Source organism: Nuphar pumila, chromosome 9, assembly GCF_984573655.1.
Source record: "Nuphar pumila chromosome 9, dmNupPumi1.hap1.1, whole genome shotgun sequence".
In the NCBI taxonomy this organism is placed as follows: Eukaryota; Viridiplantae; Streptophyta; class Magnoliopsida; order Nymphaeales; family Nymphaeaceae; genus Nuphar; species Nuphar pumila.
Window position 1 is genome coordinate 21,196,758 of NC_143257.1, and position 19,331 is coordinate 21,216,088.

General features: G+C 36.4%; 1 protein-coding gene across 1 annotated transcript; it reads right to left on the minus strand.

Annotated features, from left to right (window-relative positions):
* Window positions 1-2,423: 2,423 nt before the first annotated feature.
* On the minus strand, window positions 2,424-18,593 carry ERH3 (P-loop containing nucleoside triphosphate hydrolases superfamily protein). The gene is made up of 7 exons (XM_090016862.1): window positions 18,274-18,593; window positions 15,914-16,412; window positions 13,777-13,974; window positions 4,604-4,848; window positions 3,733-3,891; window positions 3,491-3,578; window positions 2,424-2,965 (listed from the first exon to the last, which is right to left on the minus strand). Exons 1-7 carry the CDS (start codon window positions 18,390-18,392, stop codon window positions 2,684-2,686), a joined length of 1,590 nt encoding a protein of 529 aa, XP_089872988.1. The 5' UTR covers window positions 18,393-18,593; the 3' UTR covers window positions 2,424-2,683.
* Between the last annotated feature and the right edge of the window lie 738 nt (window positions 18,594-19,331).

Sequence of the window (19,331 nt, forward strand, 5' to 3'; positions counted from 1 at the left end):
CCTCTAAGTGACAAACAGAACATTCTGAGAATCCTTCATTTGTGCATTCATATCATTCTGAAGGTTCTATAGGAAGTATTGTAACTCTGTTATTCACTGTATTCCTTCTTTGTTGAAAGAAGTAGACCTCTGTGAAAGAGGGTGTTGCCCTTCTCTGTTGAGAGAAGAAGACCTCTGGGGAAGAGGGTGTGCCCCTTCTCTGTTGAGAGAAGAAGACCTCTAAGGAAGAGGGTGTTATACTATTTATCCGGTGACTCGGATGTTATAGTGGAAAGCTCAAGTGGTTTGCTTGGGGACTGGATGTAGGTCTGGATACTGACCGAACCAGTATAAATTCTGTGTTTTATGTGTTGTGCCTTATTGCTTAATTATTTATTTTATCGATCATTATCATATTTCACTATTCACCCCCCCTCTAGTGGAATTTCAAGTAGGTAAGGATGTCACGCTTTTTTACTTAGCTTAACTTCATATCTTGGATTCCAAGATCCAAGAGATCGCACATCCAAAGAGTGTCCACCCCATGGGTCCAATTACTATATCTAAGATCCATTTTAGGATACACATACTAAAATTGTAAGTATCCAAATTGAAATCCAAATATTAAAATTGCAATTATCCAAATCCAATTTAAATTCAACCAGACTTAAAACATAAATTTCATCTTTATTTCACAGAAAATTATCAAAATTCTCAAGTGTTACATCGCCAAAGGACTAAGCTCGATTGATGGTGCCTTAGATAGATGCACATTCTCCACTTCTTTTTTAGCTTTACGAGAAACTAAGTAAACATCACCACAAAATAATATCGATTTCACATCATCATCGTCCAATACATTCATCTATATATGTTGGCTATCTAGGTTCGAAAAAAAATTTATATTAGATGATCATTGACTCTTTCATATATCTAGTTTTATAAAACATCAAAGCCATAAATTTCTCTAGTTACTATTTTTTGAGACGATTATAAATCTCCAAGTAGGGTGATCAATGCTACGATAGTATACTCTAACCATTTTAGAGATCATCATTAACTACATATATCAACCACACAACATATCATTCATCTAAGAAAAATAGCATGGGAGAAAAGATCATTCATATATACTTCATACATTCAATTAACATAACTACCTACAACTACCCACCATAACCCCTAACCATTATTCAATGGTTGCGCACATTAAACCCTTACCGCATTACACAAACACAAAAACATTGAATATTAACTAAAGGACAAACAAACAAACATAAATGAGCTATAACACAAACAAACAAATATATATATATATATATGAAAAACCTTAAACATAGCAAACCCTAAACGATAAATTTGATGACAAATATTAAATACAATACAAGAAAACATACAAAAAGCATCATAGCAACAACCAAATACAAATACTCGTGGACCTATTAAATGCTTATATCTACAAAAGAAAAAGTTATGAATGAAATATATATATATATATATATATATATATATATATATATATATATATATTGTTCGCATGAAACTCAACTTTCGACCTAACTGAAAAAGTTGATGAGATGATACTGCAACCTTATCAAAATGCAGCAAAAAAAATTCTCAAGATTCACTATAAAGGAAGATGAAAAATGCTTAGGCTTTTAGAGAGAAGGATTTCGGTTCTTTCTAAAAACAAACGAAAAATAAATAAATAAAAATGACTGTATATACAATTTAACAAAGCATGCAAAGTAATGCAAGTTCGCATGAATAAAAATTACATAGATCAATATGAATTTGTGAATCTCTTGAAAAAAAATTGCATATTTGAAAAGAACCTCGTATATTTGAAAGAACTTAGCATATTAAGAATATATATATATATATATATATATATATATATATATATATATATATATATATATATATGCAAACTTGGTTAAGTATTTGCAAAGTTTCAAGATTTGGGCTTAAAAGGATGTTCACAAATATTATGTGATCTTCGTGATGTCGGCAAAAAAAACTGTGCAGACATCCTTTTAAGTAAAAGGTCCTAACAAAATTGGCTATTTGCGATTTTGGTCATCAAGTGAATTTTGACAAATTATAGGGTTTTTAAGAAAATGCATTGTTTTTGCAGTACAATACGATATATAAATGGCCAAAATCTTGACAACCACGATGTAAAGAGTTGATATTATGCGATGGAGAAAGCAAGACAAACTTCCCAAAGTTTACTCATGTACGTTTAACAAAGCTCAAAGATTACACAGCCTCAGATCTTAGTAATAAATATTTTCAGCTTTTATACAAGAATTGCATCATAATCTCAAACAGAGTTGCCCATGCATGTGTGCGTGCATAACACACACACGGAAACTTAAAGGTGGAAGAGATGCTCTGATTGATGAAGAAGACGAGCACATGGGGTGGAAGAGATGCTCAGATTTCATGAAGATGAGAACATGGAGTCGATGAATTTAATAAAATCTGTTTTTTGGTTTAGCTTCATCATCCTCTAAAACATACAATAAAAATTACAGAGGACTTACCTAGACAATTTTCTTATCACAGGGAATTTGGGTAGGGGTAGGCAACCTTCCGTGCATAAAACAAGAGCAGCAGCAACAAGACAAGGGACCAGGAACTAGAGGAGAAATTACATATTCAGGAGAAGATTGAACAGGCATAAAGAAATTTGAAGCCATTATGCAGACCCAAATTCTGCAAACCATTTCTCATGGCGTTCAATGTCAGCAGCAGAAACACTGCGTTGGACCTTAGCAAGAGCTTCTTCAAAATCACACATGGCCACTGGGTCCTTGGAGATTTCATCCTTGGACATGTTTTTTATCTCATCCCTTGTCTTTCCAGCAATTTTGCGCCTCATTCCGTTTAGCGAAGCATCACGACAAACGTTTGTGAGATCATCTCCGCTATATCCCTCAGTACGACGTGCTACCTCATCAATATCAACATCAGGAGCAACCTGCTCACAGTAAAGAGCCATATAGCACCATAATATTACATATAAAAATAGCTTCATACAGAACAGCTAGGCCTCACAGAAAGATATTCTATTTTCACCTGCTCTAGTTAGTATGGTAAAATCTTCATAAATAAGCCATTAATGGCCATTTCTTTAATTTGTTATGGCAGAGAGTTATCAAGCAAGCTTTTCCAAATCAAAATTACTTTCATAAAATATAAGATGTTCAAAAAGCTAATATTTCCACTTCATCCATTTCAAAATTACATTCATATGCACTATACGCAAAGCTTTTGCCAGCTGAACTGCAACTTTTTTCTGCTTTATGGCACATACCAAGTAGTTGGGTTCCATGAACACAACCTTTCTCTTCAATTTTTTGCTTGTGCGCATATTGGTCTCATGTCCGAGACACAATTCCTATTATGCTTTTCAAGAATAAAATTTATAAAACCTAAACAATTTGAAGTCCTGTTATTCTGAAACTGCCAAATCTAAAAACGAAGTTTTCTAAGTACCATTTACCTCAACAGTTTTAAGGTTGATACGGATAAGCTCCTTACGACTCTCATAATTTGGAAGAGGTATATAAATTCTCTTTTCTAGCCGCCGCCTGCAATACAAAGGTTAAATTAAAAGGACACATTAAAAGAAACACTCTTTCATTTGATCAAATGGAAAAAGAATAAATTGGTTAATCTAACAATAGATTGTGCCAAAACTGTTAAGATCAAGGAATAAGATTATAAGAAGCCAACAATTTTGACCTTAGTGCCTCATCAATATCCCATGGGAAATTCGTAGCTGCTAACACCATTACAATTTTCCGGCTACCGTCTTCACTAGTAGAACTGTTGTTTACGCCATCCACCTGGACCAGAAGTTCAGATTTCACCCTTCTAGATGATTCATGCTCTCCTGAAGCACTGGACAAAATCTAGTAGTTACGTACACCACATAAAGACAAAAGCATAAGTAAAAAAAACACGCAAATAAGTAGACAATAAGATTAATGGTTGTGTGTGTGTTATGCATAAGTCCCACATGCATAGAAATTAATCTTAAAATGAGACTCCTAAAGTTAAAGATGGAGCCCAAAAGGATACATGCTGGTGGAATTAGCTAAAAATGCTTTGAAGCTGAAGTAAATGATCCGTTACCTGCAAACCTTGGTATAAACTTGATACTGGTAACATATTTTAATTCTGATAAAGCATAGCCACAAATCTTATTCTCAGAATTTTCTTGGCAAGAGAAAATCTCATGATAAACTTAAAAATTTGTTTCCAAGTAATAACAGGAAAATATCATTATTATAGTTGAAAAACATAAGAAACTAAAAGAAAAATGAAAATCAGGGTAAGTTCGTAAAATTTTTGAATTTCTTGCAATTCTATTGGGAAGTTCACAGCTTGTGAAATTCTTGCAATCAAATTACGTGAAATTCAATATTGCAGCAATATTTGTGTCTAAGAAATAAAGATAACCGACTTCACACAACCAGAAAACCCAAACATATTAGGAATAAAGGAGAAAGAAAGCAACATTAGAGGAAGACTATCTTTTGTCTCTTTGAAAGAAGGAAAAAAAAATAATTTACAACTTCAATAAAACCAAAGGGATTTCAGACATGCATACCCTCGAGCATTGCAAAGAGAATCAATCTCATCAATGAAAATTGTACTTGGAGCATAAGCCCTGGCCAAGTCAAACAAGCACCGGACCATGCGTTCACTTTCTCCACGCCATTTTGAAGCTAGAGTGGCTGAAGAAACATTAAAAAATGTGGTCCCACATTCAGTTGCAACCGCCTTGGCCAAAAGTGTTTTTCCTGTGCCAGGAGGGCCAAACATGAGAACTCCTTTCCAAGGACGTCGAATACCCTGCATTTTGCAATCATATAAGGACAATCAATGAACTCACTCCCCATTGGCAGAGAAATTTAGAAAGAAAAAAAGTACAATCTTATAATTTCTTTGGTTGAATACTATAATTATGAACTCCTTAAACCATGAGTTTCTCCACCATGATTCGCTGCACATAATTCAGAAAATAAGGATGTATGACAAACATTTGTAAACTTTGACATTCCAATGTTTCAAATGTATGTGAGAATCAGTAGCAAAAATAGAACCATAGGTTGTTTTCATAAAAACAAAAAAACTGGAATTTAGAATAAAACTCGAAGCAAACAACGTAATGGATGATAATGTACAATGAGACCTTAAAAAACGGCAGCAAGAAGTTTAAGATGTTTGGACCAACTTTCTAAAGTATGAACTTGTATGTTGATTTAAAGAACTTTAACTCCACAGATTACAGTCCCCCAATCGATGTGACTAACTGGAAGTTGATTGATTGTTGTCTAAATCCCATTAATAAAAAATGTTTTTGTTTAAATGATTCTCATGTTATCCTGCACAATCTTTTTACACATGCACACACACAAACACAGAGAAAATGATTACCTCACTGCAAAATAAAGAACAAAAAGGTACCAAATATTTTATGATGCCACCTGTACATCTAATTCATTTTCCAAAAGTCACCTGAACTTTTTTGTTAATTCAATGATTGGCTCTAACTTGCTCTTAAATGATCCAAGAAAAGCATAGTAAAAAATATCATGATGTTCCTTATTTATCATATTTTTTAAAACTTCTTGTGAAAAAGATAAAAATTGCAAAAAAAGTGTGATAGATTAAGAAATCCAAAATGAAAACATTTCATTAATATTAGGACATTTTTAAGAAATTGACTTATTTTGAATTTTTATTATTTATTAAAAACCCTCAAAAATTTTCCCATGATTTTCCCAAGAGAAACATCTTATTAGAAATTCTGAGAAAACCCTGACTGGTATATTGCATGACTTGTATTCTTGAATCTAAAAAGATATACAACAATTTTTGAAAAGATTATTTCCATTTGCAAAGTACAAGCAGAAGATGTAACTTATACCTTTTATACAGTTACTATGAGACCACTGACAATGACAATTAATTAAAAGGACCGACCTTGAATTTTCGGAATGTCAATCAAAAGGATTTGGTGGAGTTTCCAACATCTACAGAAGTGGTGGATCCATACACAGACACATGTATATATGTGTGCATGCATGAAAGCTTCCAGAAATTGTCACGGGGTTAACAAGCACTCCACATATTTGTTTCTTTACAAGTTTCAAATTCTCATGGCAGTTTCATGCATTAATAGCAGCCACCGAAGTATATTAGCAACTTCATGGAGCTAGCACCACAAAAGTTGTCACGGTCCAAAAGTACTAGTAAACATGCATCTTAATATTTCTAAAACTACTTAAATATCCTTGGTGGTTGCAACAAATGCATGTAACCATAATATTTTAAATTTTTCTTTGGTGCAAAAATTTTGCAGTGAACTTAATGTCCACATGAAGCCATGAACTTAGATGTCAAAGGCGGCACCTAGCCAGCCTAGGCGACCTAGGTGCAGCCCCACCACCTGGGCTTTTGGGTTTTGGCGGTGGGGCCCTTTTTTACTGCGTAGACAGCTTAATGGGTTTTGCTACTCTTCCGGCGTTTTTTTCGCAGTTCTAACCCCATAAATGTGTTGCACATGGTCGATTTACGAGGAATCCACACCTGGATCATGTGTTTTTGATGAAATTTAGCTAATGATAGGGTTCTCCCAGAGCACCTACTCACAGCTAATAGAAGCTTCAAATTTTCAAAAAAAATTAGCTTTTTTCATTGACCCTATAGATATGATCTACAATAATATTTAGTGGAAAACAAGTTTCATCATGTGATTATGGCATACATGTAGGTTTTTAGGATATTCAAAAATCAACGACTCACGATGTACCAAAATTTCATCACTTAAAAAAACATATTTTTATATCCAAAAAACATGATCCAAAACATGATTCCTATCAAATAATTTATGTTAAGTACATCTACAAAGTCTGATTAAGAAGATGTAACCAACAAATATGATTTCTGGTATGTGGGAGTAGGTGCTCCCAGAGCTCCATGGCATTACTCTCTCTCTCTCTCTCTCTCTCTCTCTCTCTCTCTCTCTCTCTCTCTCTCTCTCTCTCTCTCTCTCCATATATATATAAAGAGAGAGAGAGAAATGGGTCCATGCTAAATGGGTTTTTCTGCTCTTTCGGTATTTTTTTCGCAGTTCCGACCCCATAAATGTGTTGGGCATGGTCAATTTACGAGGAATCCACACCTGGATCATGTGTTTTCGATGAAAAAACTGATATTTGGAGCCTAAAAATTTTACAAAGATTTTAGACCGTTGATTTTTTGAACGTTATAAAAACCCACCCATGTGTCGGAATCGAACACTTCAAGAGCTGATCCCTATAAAATCAAGTACATAGATCACATCTGTACAGTCAAAATTTTAAAATAAAACGAAAAAAACCTGAAAAACTCATTTAGCATATTTCATTTAGCACGGACCCATTACTATATATATATATATAACCATAATATTTTAAATTTTTCTTTAGGGGAAAAATTTTGTAGTGAACTTAATGTCCACATGAAGCCATGAACTTAGTTGTCAAAGGTGGTACCTAGCCAGCCTAGGCGACCTAGGTGCAGCCCCACCACCTAGGCTCTTGGGTTTGGGTGGTGGGGCACTTTTTAACTGTATAGCTAGCCTAGGTGCCGCCTAGAATGTCCCCGACTAGGCATGGGGACAGTTAAGTCTTTTTTTTAACTTCGTTGACCAGGTTTGGACTTGTCCAAACCTAGTCAACTATGCCAAGGGGCAAATGTAAAAGACAAAGGGCTATGCCCTCCCCACCCCCCGCCTCTCTCTCTCTCGGTTTATTGCAGCAAGAAGAAGAAGAGAAGGTGGTATGCTCTCTCTCTATCCTTCTCGGTTTTCTTCTTCTCTTTGTTTTTTCCTTCTTTTTTCTTTTCTTTTTCTGGTTTTTCCTTCTTTGTTTCCATTTTTTTCTTCTTACCGTTTCTATAGTTTATGTTTTTCAGTATATATATATATAATGGTAGGGTGCTCCCAGAGAATCTACTCCCACCTAATAGAAGCTTCAAATTTTCAAATTTTTTGAGTTTTTTTCATTCACCCTATAGATATGATCTACAATAATATTTAGTGGAAAAAAAAGTTTTCATCGTGTGATTATGGCATACATGTAGGTTTTTTAAGATCTTCAAAATCAACAACTCACAATATACCAAAACTTCATGACTTAAGAAAACATATTTATGTCCAAAAAACATGACCCAGAACATGATTCCTATCAAATAATTTATGCTAAGTCCATCTATAAGGTCTGATTAAGAAGATGTAACCAACAAATATGATTTTTGGTATGTAGGAGTAGGTGCTCCCGGAGCGTCATAGCATTACTCTCTCTCTCTCTCTCTCTCTCTCTCTCTCTCTATATATATATATATATATATATATATATATAATGTGTGTGTGTAATTCATATATAATTTGTTTTCTTATCTTTTTCACAATTCACACTTCACACACACACACACACACACATATCATGTATGAATATCTGATCTTTGTATCTTTTCTCACACATGCATACACACACAAATGCTGATGCACACATATATATCTGTTTTCTGTGTGTAAATATATATAATTATACATATATATATATATATATATATATATATATTAACATATTATAAGCGTATATTATGTGACTATTGTTAAGATATACATATACGAGTATATATATGTATATATACATGTATATGTATATATGTGTTTATTGTTAACTGAAATACTCATTAGGGGTATTTCTGTCTTTTCTCTGTAATAGGTGTCAGCCCATTAGGGGCTGACATTTCTGCATTTTATTTCATGTATTTATTTTTGTCTTTTTTTTTTACCTTTTTGTCTTTTTCAGATTTGATGGACAACTCCATATAGCTGTTGGAGCTGCCCCAACAGCTATATTTATGACTGTTGAGTGCAGCCCCAACAGCCATATTGAGCTGCACCCCATTGGCTCCATTGTATTATAAATTGGCCTCTTGTGGCCTTGTATTCCTAACTCATTCTTGAGTGCTTCTATGCAATAACAAGTTTGTAGACCCTTGTGTGGGTGGTTTCGTGATTCAATCAAGTATTTTTACTTGATTGAAAGTGTGTTCTTGCATGTGTATCGGATTCAATTCACTTCATTACATGGTATCAGAGCTTTGATGGTCCAAAGGCAAGTTTTTTGAAGAAAGTTCGTGACAATATCAAGAGGAGAATCGTACGCTTAGGGGATACAACAAATCGAGGATTGTTGCATCGGGAAGCGTGTCATCTCTCAAATAAGTACTCGTATTTCACTCTTTTTTCTTTCTTCTTCATTCTCTATCCTTTCTCTTAGCCTTGTAAAGAAATGGAGAATGAAAGAAAGGTAATGGTCTCCATTCCCGTACGCCTTAACGATACAAACTATGTGATGCGGGCATCCATAGTTAAACACAAAATGTGGGAAAAGGGATTATGGGGTTTGGTGGACGGTACCGAAAGAGAACCCAAGCTCATTCTTACGAAAAATGAGAATGGAAAAGAGGTTGCTTTTCAAGGAGAGGAAATGGGTAAAACCGTTTCCGATTACGATAAAAAATGGAAAGAGTGGAGGATGGGTCACTCCAAAATAATTGGATGGCTCATCAATAGTGTGGACATTCATAAATGTTCTAGCTTAGCGAAATTTGATTTCGCTATTGATGCATGAAAATATCTTAAAGACATGTATAGTCTTAAAGATATTACACACATATGCAATGTCCAAAACAAGGTGAGAACCATGACCCAAGGAGAAATGAGTATTAGAGAATATTACAATGCACTTTCTCTCCTTTGGGATGAATTGACTCTTCTTGAGCCAAAATGGCATTGTCCTCAAGATGTAGAACTCCGTGAAAATCAAATTAAAACGGAGCATTTCTACCAATTTGTGAATGGGCTTAGGCCCGAATTTGAGGGAACTAAATCGGCTCTTCTTCATAGAGGAGGTGTGCCATCCATAGTCGAAACTCTTGAAGAATTGACTATGGAAGAAAATAGATTGAAGAAGCCATCCACTTCAAAGGATGAAGAAACCGTGCTTGCTATGTCAAAGCCCGGTAATCATACTAGGAGTTATAAACCTCCTCACTTTGTGAAAAATGAGAATGGGAGAAATCCTAACAACTATGAGAGGAATGACAAAAAAGGTGGCAAAATCATATGCTATCATTGTTATGAACCAAGACGCATCAAGCCGTTTTGTCCAAAAAGAAAGAAAGAAGATCACCGAAATGATAAGAGAGTTGCTTCGGTGGAAAGGAATGATGTTGACAACTCCAAATGCAGAGGCACTGGAATCCAAGATCCAAGAAGTCTTACCAGGGTCACCACTCATATTTTGAACCATCATCCTACTATGAAGCTAAAAATCATCAAGAATGGATTAAAGTCATGAACGATGAATTAGAAGCATTAGAAAAGGCAAAAACTTGAGAAATTCAAACATTACCTAAAGAAAGGAAAACTATAAGACGTAGAAAACCAAATGGGATGGGACATTGGAAATATATAAAGCTAGACTACTAGCTAAGGGATATAGTCAAGAATATGAAATTGACTATGATGAGACCTTTGCCCCAGTTGCTCGAATGACGACTGTCAGAACTCTCATCTCTATAGCATCAATCAAAAAATGGCAAATTTTTCAAATGGATGTGAAAAATGTTTTTTTAAATGGTAATCTGGATGAGGAGGTCTACATGGATTCTCCATCAGGTTTGAATTTAGAACATGGAAAAACTCTTCGTCTACAAAAAGCCTTATATGGGTTAAAACAAACTCCCAAAGCTTGGTATGATAGATTTAGTAATTTGATGACTCAACTACATTTTAAATGTTGTTTTACTGACACTGCATTGTTTGTTAAGTCTTACAATGCAGGGATGGTTATACTGTTGCTTTACGTAGATGATATGATAATCACAAGTAGGGGTGGCAAAACCTGACACGACCCGCCAACCCGCCTCTTAGGTAAGTTCGGGTTGGGCTTAAGCCAACTCGTTTAATAAACGGGTTGACCCGCCTAGCCCGTTTATTAAACGGGTCGGGTTTGGGTTGGGGGTATGCCAACCCGCCAACCCGACCAGCCAACCAACCCGCTCGCTACCCGCCAACCCGTTTTCCCGACCCAACCCATTTATTAAACGGGTTGGCGGGTCATGTCGGGTTACCCGTTTATTAAATGGGTCGGGTTAGTGTTTGCCACAGCCGACCCGTTTAATAAACGGGTCGGGTTCGGGTTGAGGTATGCTGACATGCCAACCCACCAACCCGACCAGATTGTCACCCCTAATCACAAGAAGTGATAAGCAGGGAGTAAACCATATCAAAGATATGCTTAAAGACAACTTTGATATGACAGATCTTGGCTTTTTACGGTATTTCCTTGGAATTGAAGTAGCTTACTCACCTCATGGTTATTTTTTGTCACAGACTAAGTATGTCGCAGAGATCATAGAGAGATCAGGACTCTCAGATGAAAAACGGGTTGACACTCCAGAGGTCATAAATGCAAAAAAGAAGAAGGATGATGGAGAACCTCTGCAAGATCCAACCCCATACAGACAAATGATTGGAGCTTTATCCTACCTTTCTATTACTCGTCCTGATATCTCTCATGCTATTCACTCTGCCAGTCAATTTCAGCATGCTCTCACTACAGTACATATGAGTGCTTTAATGAGAATTATTAGATATAATAAGAATTTTATAAGTCATGATTGTTTTTATCATCTTCTTCCTCATTAGAAGTCATTGCATACTCAGATTCTGACTGAGGAGGGGATGTGAATGATAGACGCTCAACTACTGGTTTGTGTGTTTTTGTAGGTGACTCCCTAATTTCTTGGCAATACAAGAAGCAACAAAAGGTATCTCTCTCCTCAACTGAAGTTAAGTATCGCGTCATGGCAACGACTACGTCTGAGTTAGTATGGTTGCGACAACTACTAGAGGATTTGAGAATTCACACCACAAAACCTTCCAGATTATGCTGTGACAACAAGAGTGTTGTATATATCGCGAGCAATCATACGTTTCATGAGAGGACAATACACATTGAAATGGATTGTCACTATGTTCGGGAAGAATTTCTGCGAAAGACTATCACACTGCCTTATGTTCCATCAGAGTATCAACTCGCAGACTTCTTCACCAAAGCACTTCCTTCACCCAGATTTCACTTCCTACTTGGCAAACTCTCGGTTGTTGCACCATGAGTTTGAGGGGGGGTGTTAAGATATACATATAAGTGTATATATATGTACATATACATGTATATGTATATATGTGTTTATTGTTAACTGAAATACCCATTAGGGGTATTTCGGTCTTTTTCTGTAATAGGTGTCAACCCATTAGGGGCTGACATTTCTGCATTTTATTTCATGTATTTATTTTTGTCTTTTTTTACCTTTTTGTCTTTTTCAGATTTGATGGGACAACTCCATATAGCTGTTGGAGCTGCCCCAACACTTATATTTATGACTGTTGAGTGCAGCCCCAACAGCCATATTGAGCTGCACCCCATTGGCTCCATTGTATTATAAATTGGCCTCTTGTGGCCTTGTATTCCTAACTCATTCTTGAGTTCTTCTATGCAATAACAAGTTTGTAGACCCTTGTGTGGGGTGGTTTCGTGATTCAATCAAGTATTTTTACCAGATTGAAAGTGTGTTCTTGCATGTGTATCGGATTCAATCCACTTCATTACAACTATATGTAATTATGTATATCTATATATTGTATAGTTTTTGTGTGTACTGTTTCTGGCATTCTGCTTTATATTTCTGTTTGTCTTATTATCTGTTTTCTTATCTTTTTCACACACACACACACACACACACACACACATATATATATATATATATATATATATAATGTGTGCATATCAGTTCTTTGTATCTTTTCTCGCACACGCAGAGCAGGTTATTTAATATAATTTTTTTACAATGTTCGACGACATATGTTTTGTCTATTGCTTATTGTTAATTGATTTTATGTTGTATACATGTTTGTTATTCATTTTCTCAGTTTGTTTATATATTTTGTGTATTTTTTTAGTTTTTTTAATTGGGGTACAGACTAGTCCCTGACTAGTCTTTTTAGGAGCTCACCACCTAGGCACCGCCTATCGCCTTTGACAACTAAGGTCATGAAAAATGACAACACCCGATATGTGTATGTCTCTATATGCACACACATGTGCACCTGCCACTCCCCCCAACTCACCTACACGCGTAAGCACACACATGTGCACAAACACAAACACACACAAATCTTTCTATTCCATAGATTAACACATAATCGAAGATGTGCCTATAGGTACCATAAAAGGTGCCATAAGCCAATCCCAGTTAAAATTTTCCAAATGAGAAAAGGAATTTGAAATCGAGTATGATTTTTAAATAGGCCAAATGAGGATAAAATGAAAAGAGATCATTGTCATTGCTCCACAGAGTTCACCAAATAGAGGAAGAAAATTATTTTATACTTTATTGTAAGTCGCAAATGCGCCCACTTTAGACTTCTATTTTGAGTTGGAAAGGCACTATTTGTTACACTCAAGATAAAGAATGGCTAAGCATAGCTTAATGAGTTATCTAGGAGCTACAACACTTGGAATGATATGGTGACCTGGAAAATCATTTGACTGCCAGGCATATTCATAATCAAAGTTGCTAAAGATTCCCCTGAAAATTTCCTTCCCAGAATATGGAATAGTTGATGTCAGCAGTTAAGATAAAACCCCCAATTACCTGAAAATATTCAGGCATCCACAGTGGAAGGACAACAGCTTCCTCCAGGAGTCTTTTGGCTTCGGTCAGTCCTGCAACATCATCCCATCTTACTCCCGGACTGGTCTCCAGGACATCTCTTTCAAGCATTGCAGCCAAGTCTGCATCTGGCCCTTCATACTGTGGTCGCTTGGCCTTTCCGTCATCAGCATCACCACTCTGACAATATTACAGATAAACCGGCAGCCACAGTAAAGATAACTTCGATGAATACCATAGAGAATACAAAAATGACATGCAAACACATCAAAAACTAGATTTATAAAGCAAATTCTTTCCTTATTAAGATATAGAAACAGACAAACAAGTGAGAAAAAGCATTTAACAGCAACAGGAATATAGGCGAGCACCATTGTTGTTAGAGCAGCTACAAGCAGGAACATGATGATGTAGAATTTGCTAATCATTTCATGCATGACTTCCCCAAATCTGGGAAAAAAATCTTAAACAAGCTTTCCTCTAGACAATGGACTTCTATTTTGCTCATCAAACAAAATCACTAACATAGGATGCAAAGCAATCAATCGCTCGGTTACAACCCTTAGTGATAAAAAAACAAACATAACACTGGTTGCAGCGAGAGACATTTGGATCAAATACTTTCTCCCTAGAACTGCATGGGGGGGATAGATGTAGAAACCATTTCTTGCATCCTGCAAGCCACAGCTTTATGCAGCTAGAAAATGCCAAATAAATGTGGTTATCAAATTTTCATACTCTGCTTGTAGAATCTTCTTACTGGAAATGAAATTCACTATGCAGATAAAATAGCCATAGGGTAACTAATAGAATCAACATTTCTGTCTTTATATGTTAATACTTCCACTAGTTTACATAAACAAAATAACAGAGCCTTTAGATTTGGCATAAGAGGAAAAAGAGCACCATATCAGTACTATAATTTCTGTTAACAATGAATAATACAATCAATAAGCTAAGCTGGTGGCTGAATAGACTATAAAGGGTGGTGGGTGCCTTGACCTCAGACCAGGGCATTAAGAGAGTAATTATCTCAAATGCACAATTGGCTTTAGGAGCCTTTATCTTTTTATTGCTCCATAGATCGCAAGAGAATGGAGCATAAACCAGAACAAAGAATATGAGCATCAGACTACCATATTAAAATAGGAACCACCACCTAAATGCATAAGGAGGATGAAAACATTGATGCAAATGTGACTTGAGGATTGTTAAACAAACTCTTAAGTGCTTACATGTCATATATGTTTGATGTCAGACTTTACTGAATCATTTAAGCTCCCAGAAGGCATAATTCCATACCACAGTATCAGATCCTATAATATTCAAGGTTTCTGTTATTTTCCCTTTCTTTCCTTATTATGTTGTTAGGAAACATATTCAGATCTGAGACCGATGCCCGAGCCATGACTATAAGTGATCAGTGACGGTTATTTGTTATTGGCTACATAAAAAAACAATGTAAGATAGACCCTGGATGCAAATCTGATTAATTTTGACTGAGACCAAGATAAGTAGCCTAAAACATCTTTAAAGCACAGAATTCCAAACCCAAGAAAACTGCTAAGAAGGTTCAAGCTAGAAAGCTTTTTAGCTCCTTAATAATCCACCATTCAAAATTTATTCAATAATCCACTATTCAAATTTTATATCATCTTCCCTCTCAAGGAAGTAAGAAGTCTACAATTCCTTGTGAAATTAACTTATCTCATCTAGTCATTTGTAATGAGGTAATCATTAGAAAGAGGAAACCTATGTTTTTTACATGATTCGAAAGTATAGTGAATTCTATCACTCATTCTGAACTGATCCTTTAGTTTGAGTTCCATTTCTTACTCTGCTACAGCAAAAGGTTCTGAAGAATGGAAGAGCACAAATGTAGGCACAGAATCTCTGAATTATCTATCTAATCTCACAGATTTTATCTTCACAACATGCAGGTTTTGAATTGCCAAATTTTAAAGTTTATTGTCTTGAACTTTTCATATTAAATATGATCAATAATAAAACTATTTTTGAGCAAATTTATCAAAGAAAGTGCACCCTACCATTCTCAGGTCAAGAAAATAACACAATGGTGAAAACAGAGGGATACATCAATCAGTTGAGGAAGATCAACCTGTGAATCACTCTTGCTAGAATTGGTTTTACCACTGGCAGCACCCTTCCTGCCACTAGACGTGGTAGATGACCGTAAACCAGAGCCAGCCTTTCCAGAAGTCGTAGAAGCACCAGACTTAGCTCCTCGTCCACCAGTACCTGACCTAGAGGAACGTGCCCAAGATGGATCTTGGGAAGATTTTCTTGCAGCACCAATTTGACCAGATCTAACAGACCTTCTGTTCCCATATTGTGGCTGGGTGTCTCGGCTAGGTGGCCTCCATACATCAGGGTCATCAGCAGGAGAAGATGAGAAAGTTGGATATTCATCAGCTGGCTGGAATATATAAGATTTTGTTTGTATTGGGGGGGAAGAAGAGCGCCCCATCCCAGGTGTTTCCTTGAAAGCCCTTCTTTCAGCATCCAACTGTTTTACAATATCTATTTCATCAGAAAGTGCCTTTTTACATTTCATCCATTTTGTTCGTATGACAGGATCATCAAGTGTGCTCAGGTGCCTGAAACATTGAGATCATTACCTGATTGAGAATAGCTTTATAAATGTAGTGTTAAATATGAAATGCTTGCAATTCACACCTTTGAAACTCTCCATGCAAATTGATGACCTACTTGTGACCAGAACCTGTTTTACTCTCTAAAATTTTAGAGACATAAGAATTCTAACAAAGTATTCAGAAGCACATAGGTGTAGATACAAAGAACAATAACCCAAAACAGGCCTCTACGATAGAGAAAATCGACGTGAACCACTTGCGAGATGGCAAAGTATCACGAGTATGGTTGACATAATGGATTACAAAAGAAATTACTTACTGACATTGTTTGCATGATCTCATGTTCAATTTGGACTTTACAGCAATGATCAACACCAGGCAACACCAACAATGCTGAGAACACAACTTCCAATCCACGGAAATACAATAATGAAAGTTCTCAGTTGCAAATGTGTGTGTGTGTCAATATATATATATATATATATATATATATATATATATATATATATATATATATATATATATATATATATATATATATATATATATATATATATATATATATATATATATATATATTTGCTGAACTGAACTGCAGTTTGATTTGTATTAGAAAATAAATCACTAAACATCTTTACAAGTAAAAATCAGCCAATGAACCTCAATGCATTAACTAATGATGAAGCAGCATAAAATGTGCATCCATGTTATTTGTCCTGAGATCATCTATTAAATAAAGATTGTATATAGTATTGCAAGTTTGATGCAGAGCATCTTTCTAGCCATCACATATTGTCTCTGGTGTCAGTAATCACCCCATAGTCATTATATTATTTCCAGATACACTTGTCTTAATCTACCCTCCTCCGTTGAGAGATTACACAAATGCAAGCTCAAACTACAAGGATAATGTTTCATGCCAGCAACTGGCAGCTACTCTTTTACTTCTTGTGACATCTCGCATGGAAGAACAATTATAAAGATAAGTGGGCAAATCCAAACGCTCAATCCCGATTCTGCAGATAAGTTGGTAGATCAAAACATCTTGCGACAGGTTATTTGGTTGCACATCTTATCCTGAAAATTGGGATATGTTGGGATGTCAAGTTCTACACCATTATGCAGTTTTTCACGCTACCTTTTTTGGATAATTGGTGAATCCAAACACCACCAAAGAATAGAAACTGTAAAGCCCTGCACATATCAACCCTGGGGCACCCAGGAAAAGGAAAGCCTGAATGCTATGTTCACCTCGCTAAGGCACATTTAGATGCACCTCACTTATCCCGAAAATTGGGATATCTCATGCTATGCCATTATGCAATTCCCAATGTCAATCCCCTTTTTTTTGGATAATTGGCATCCAAACATCATCAAAGAATACAAGAACTACAAAATGCACATATCAACCCTGACGCACCTCCCAAATTTACATAATTCAAAAGAACAAAAGAAAGGAAAGCCTAAAGCATTACATTTACATTTCCACAAAATTTGGACAACCAAAAGTCCAAGAAATTAGAATCCTCAAAACCACAGAATCATCACCAAACAACAATTCAATACAAACCACACCAAGAAAGATAAAGACTACCAATCCCAACCAAGAGAAAACGAAACAAAGACATCTCAAAAACGAAGCTCCAACCCACGAAACCAAAACAAATATAGCTCGAAAACGAAGATCGAACCCACGAAACCGAAACGAAGGCTTCTCAAAAACAAAGACCGAACCCAGGAAACCAAAACAAAGATCGAACCCGAGAAACCAACACCGATAATCTAACTTAAATTTGCAAAAGAGATTGAAAATTGCATAAAAAGAGAAAAGAAAGGGGAGAAATGCGGACGGGGGAGAGCGTACTTGTTGATCTGGGCGATGGCGCCATCGAAGAAGATGATGGAGGTGTCGTAGAGGCCCTCGATGGCGTACTCCCTCGCGAGCTTCAGATGGTCCTTGAACCCGGCGAGGGCGCTCACCATGCTCGCGGAAGGAAGAGGAACCCAAAAGAATCGACGAAAAGACAAATTAGGGCTTCGATTTGGAAACCCTAAAAAAATGACGATAGGCGATCGCGATAGGAAAAGGAACCCGAAATAATCGATCAAAAAAATTAGGGTTTCGAATTGGAACCCTAAAAAGAACGATGATGGGCGATCGCAGAGATCGGAAGAAGGCGCTAATTTCTCGAGTTTTTAAAGTTTTCTAAACGATGACGGTTCTTATCGGGTACCCGCGTTGACCCCCATTCATGGCTTTAGAGTATATTGTGGGATGGCAGTGGACCGGGGCGGGGTGTTGTGTGTTCTCCCCTTGCTACAGTATGTGTTTGGTGTCACGTATATAAGCATGTGGGGCCCGTATCCCCATGTACGTAGGCATCACTTAGCATCGGATTCTGGTGCGGTTGCAAAGACTTGAGTATTCTTTCTCATCATAAAACGTCAGTTCGAGAAAAAGACAAAAATGTTTTCTATCCAAAAAAAGGAGTTCTGATCTTTTAACTCTTCAAAAAGTCCAAATGTTTCGTTTTTGCCCTAAGAAGTAAACTCTTATGCTGTCAGCGGATCACCCTTTGACGATGCACCATCTACTATAAAAGGAGCTCCCTTTGACAACGCACCCTTTACTGTCGTCTGCTGCCGCCAGAGCACCCGTTGCCATCGTCTGCTGCTGCCGAAGCACCATTTGCCATCGTCTTGAGTCCAGGTTTCTGTCTTGGTTTTTAGCTTGTGTTACAACACATTGTTGCCTTCTCATTCGTGCCTTGTGTTATAAAACATTTTCAGGTTCATTCTTACCTCGTGGAGATAACTATAAATCGATCGACTGGTTCGATCATTGGTAGGTGTCATAGGGGCATTTATCGGCAATCTCTTTTTACAGTCTTCTCTTCTTCATCGTTTTTGTTAGGCAGTATG

What these genes read in the sequence shown, in the direction of transcription:
- ERH3 (XM_090016862.1), bottom strand. Translation starts at nt 18,392, where the DNA reads ATGGTGAGCGCCCTCGCCGGGTTCAAGGACCATCTGAAGCTCGCGAGG. An exon ending in TCTCTTTGCAATGCTCGAGG is followed by an intron (nt 3,892 to 4,603) that starts GTATGCATGTCT and finishes GATTTTGTCCAG; the next exon opens with TGCTTCAGGAGAGCATGAAT. An exon ending in TCAACCTTAAAACTGTTGAG is followed by an intron (nt 2,966 to 3,490) that starts GTAAATGGTACT and finishes TACTGTGAGCAG; the next exon opens with GTTGCTCCTGATGTTGATAT.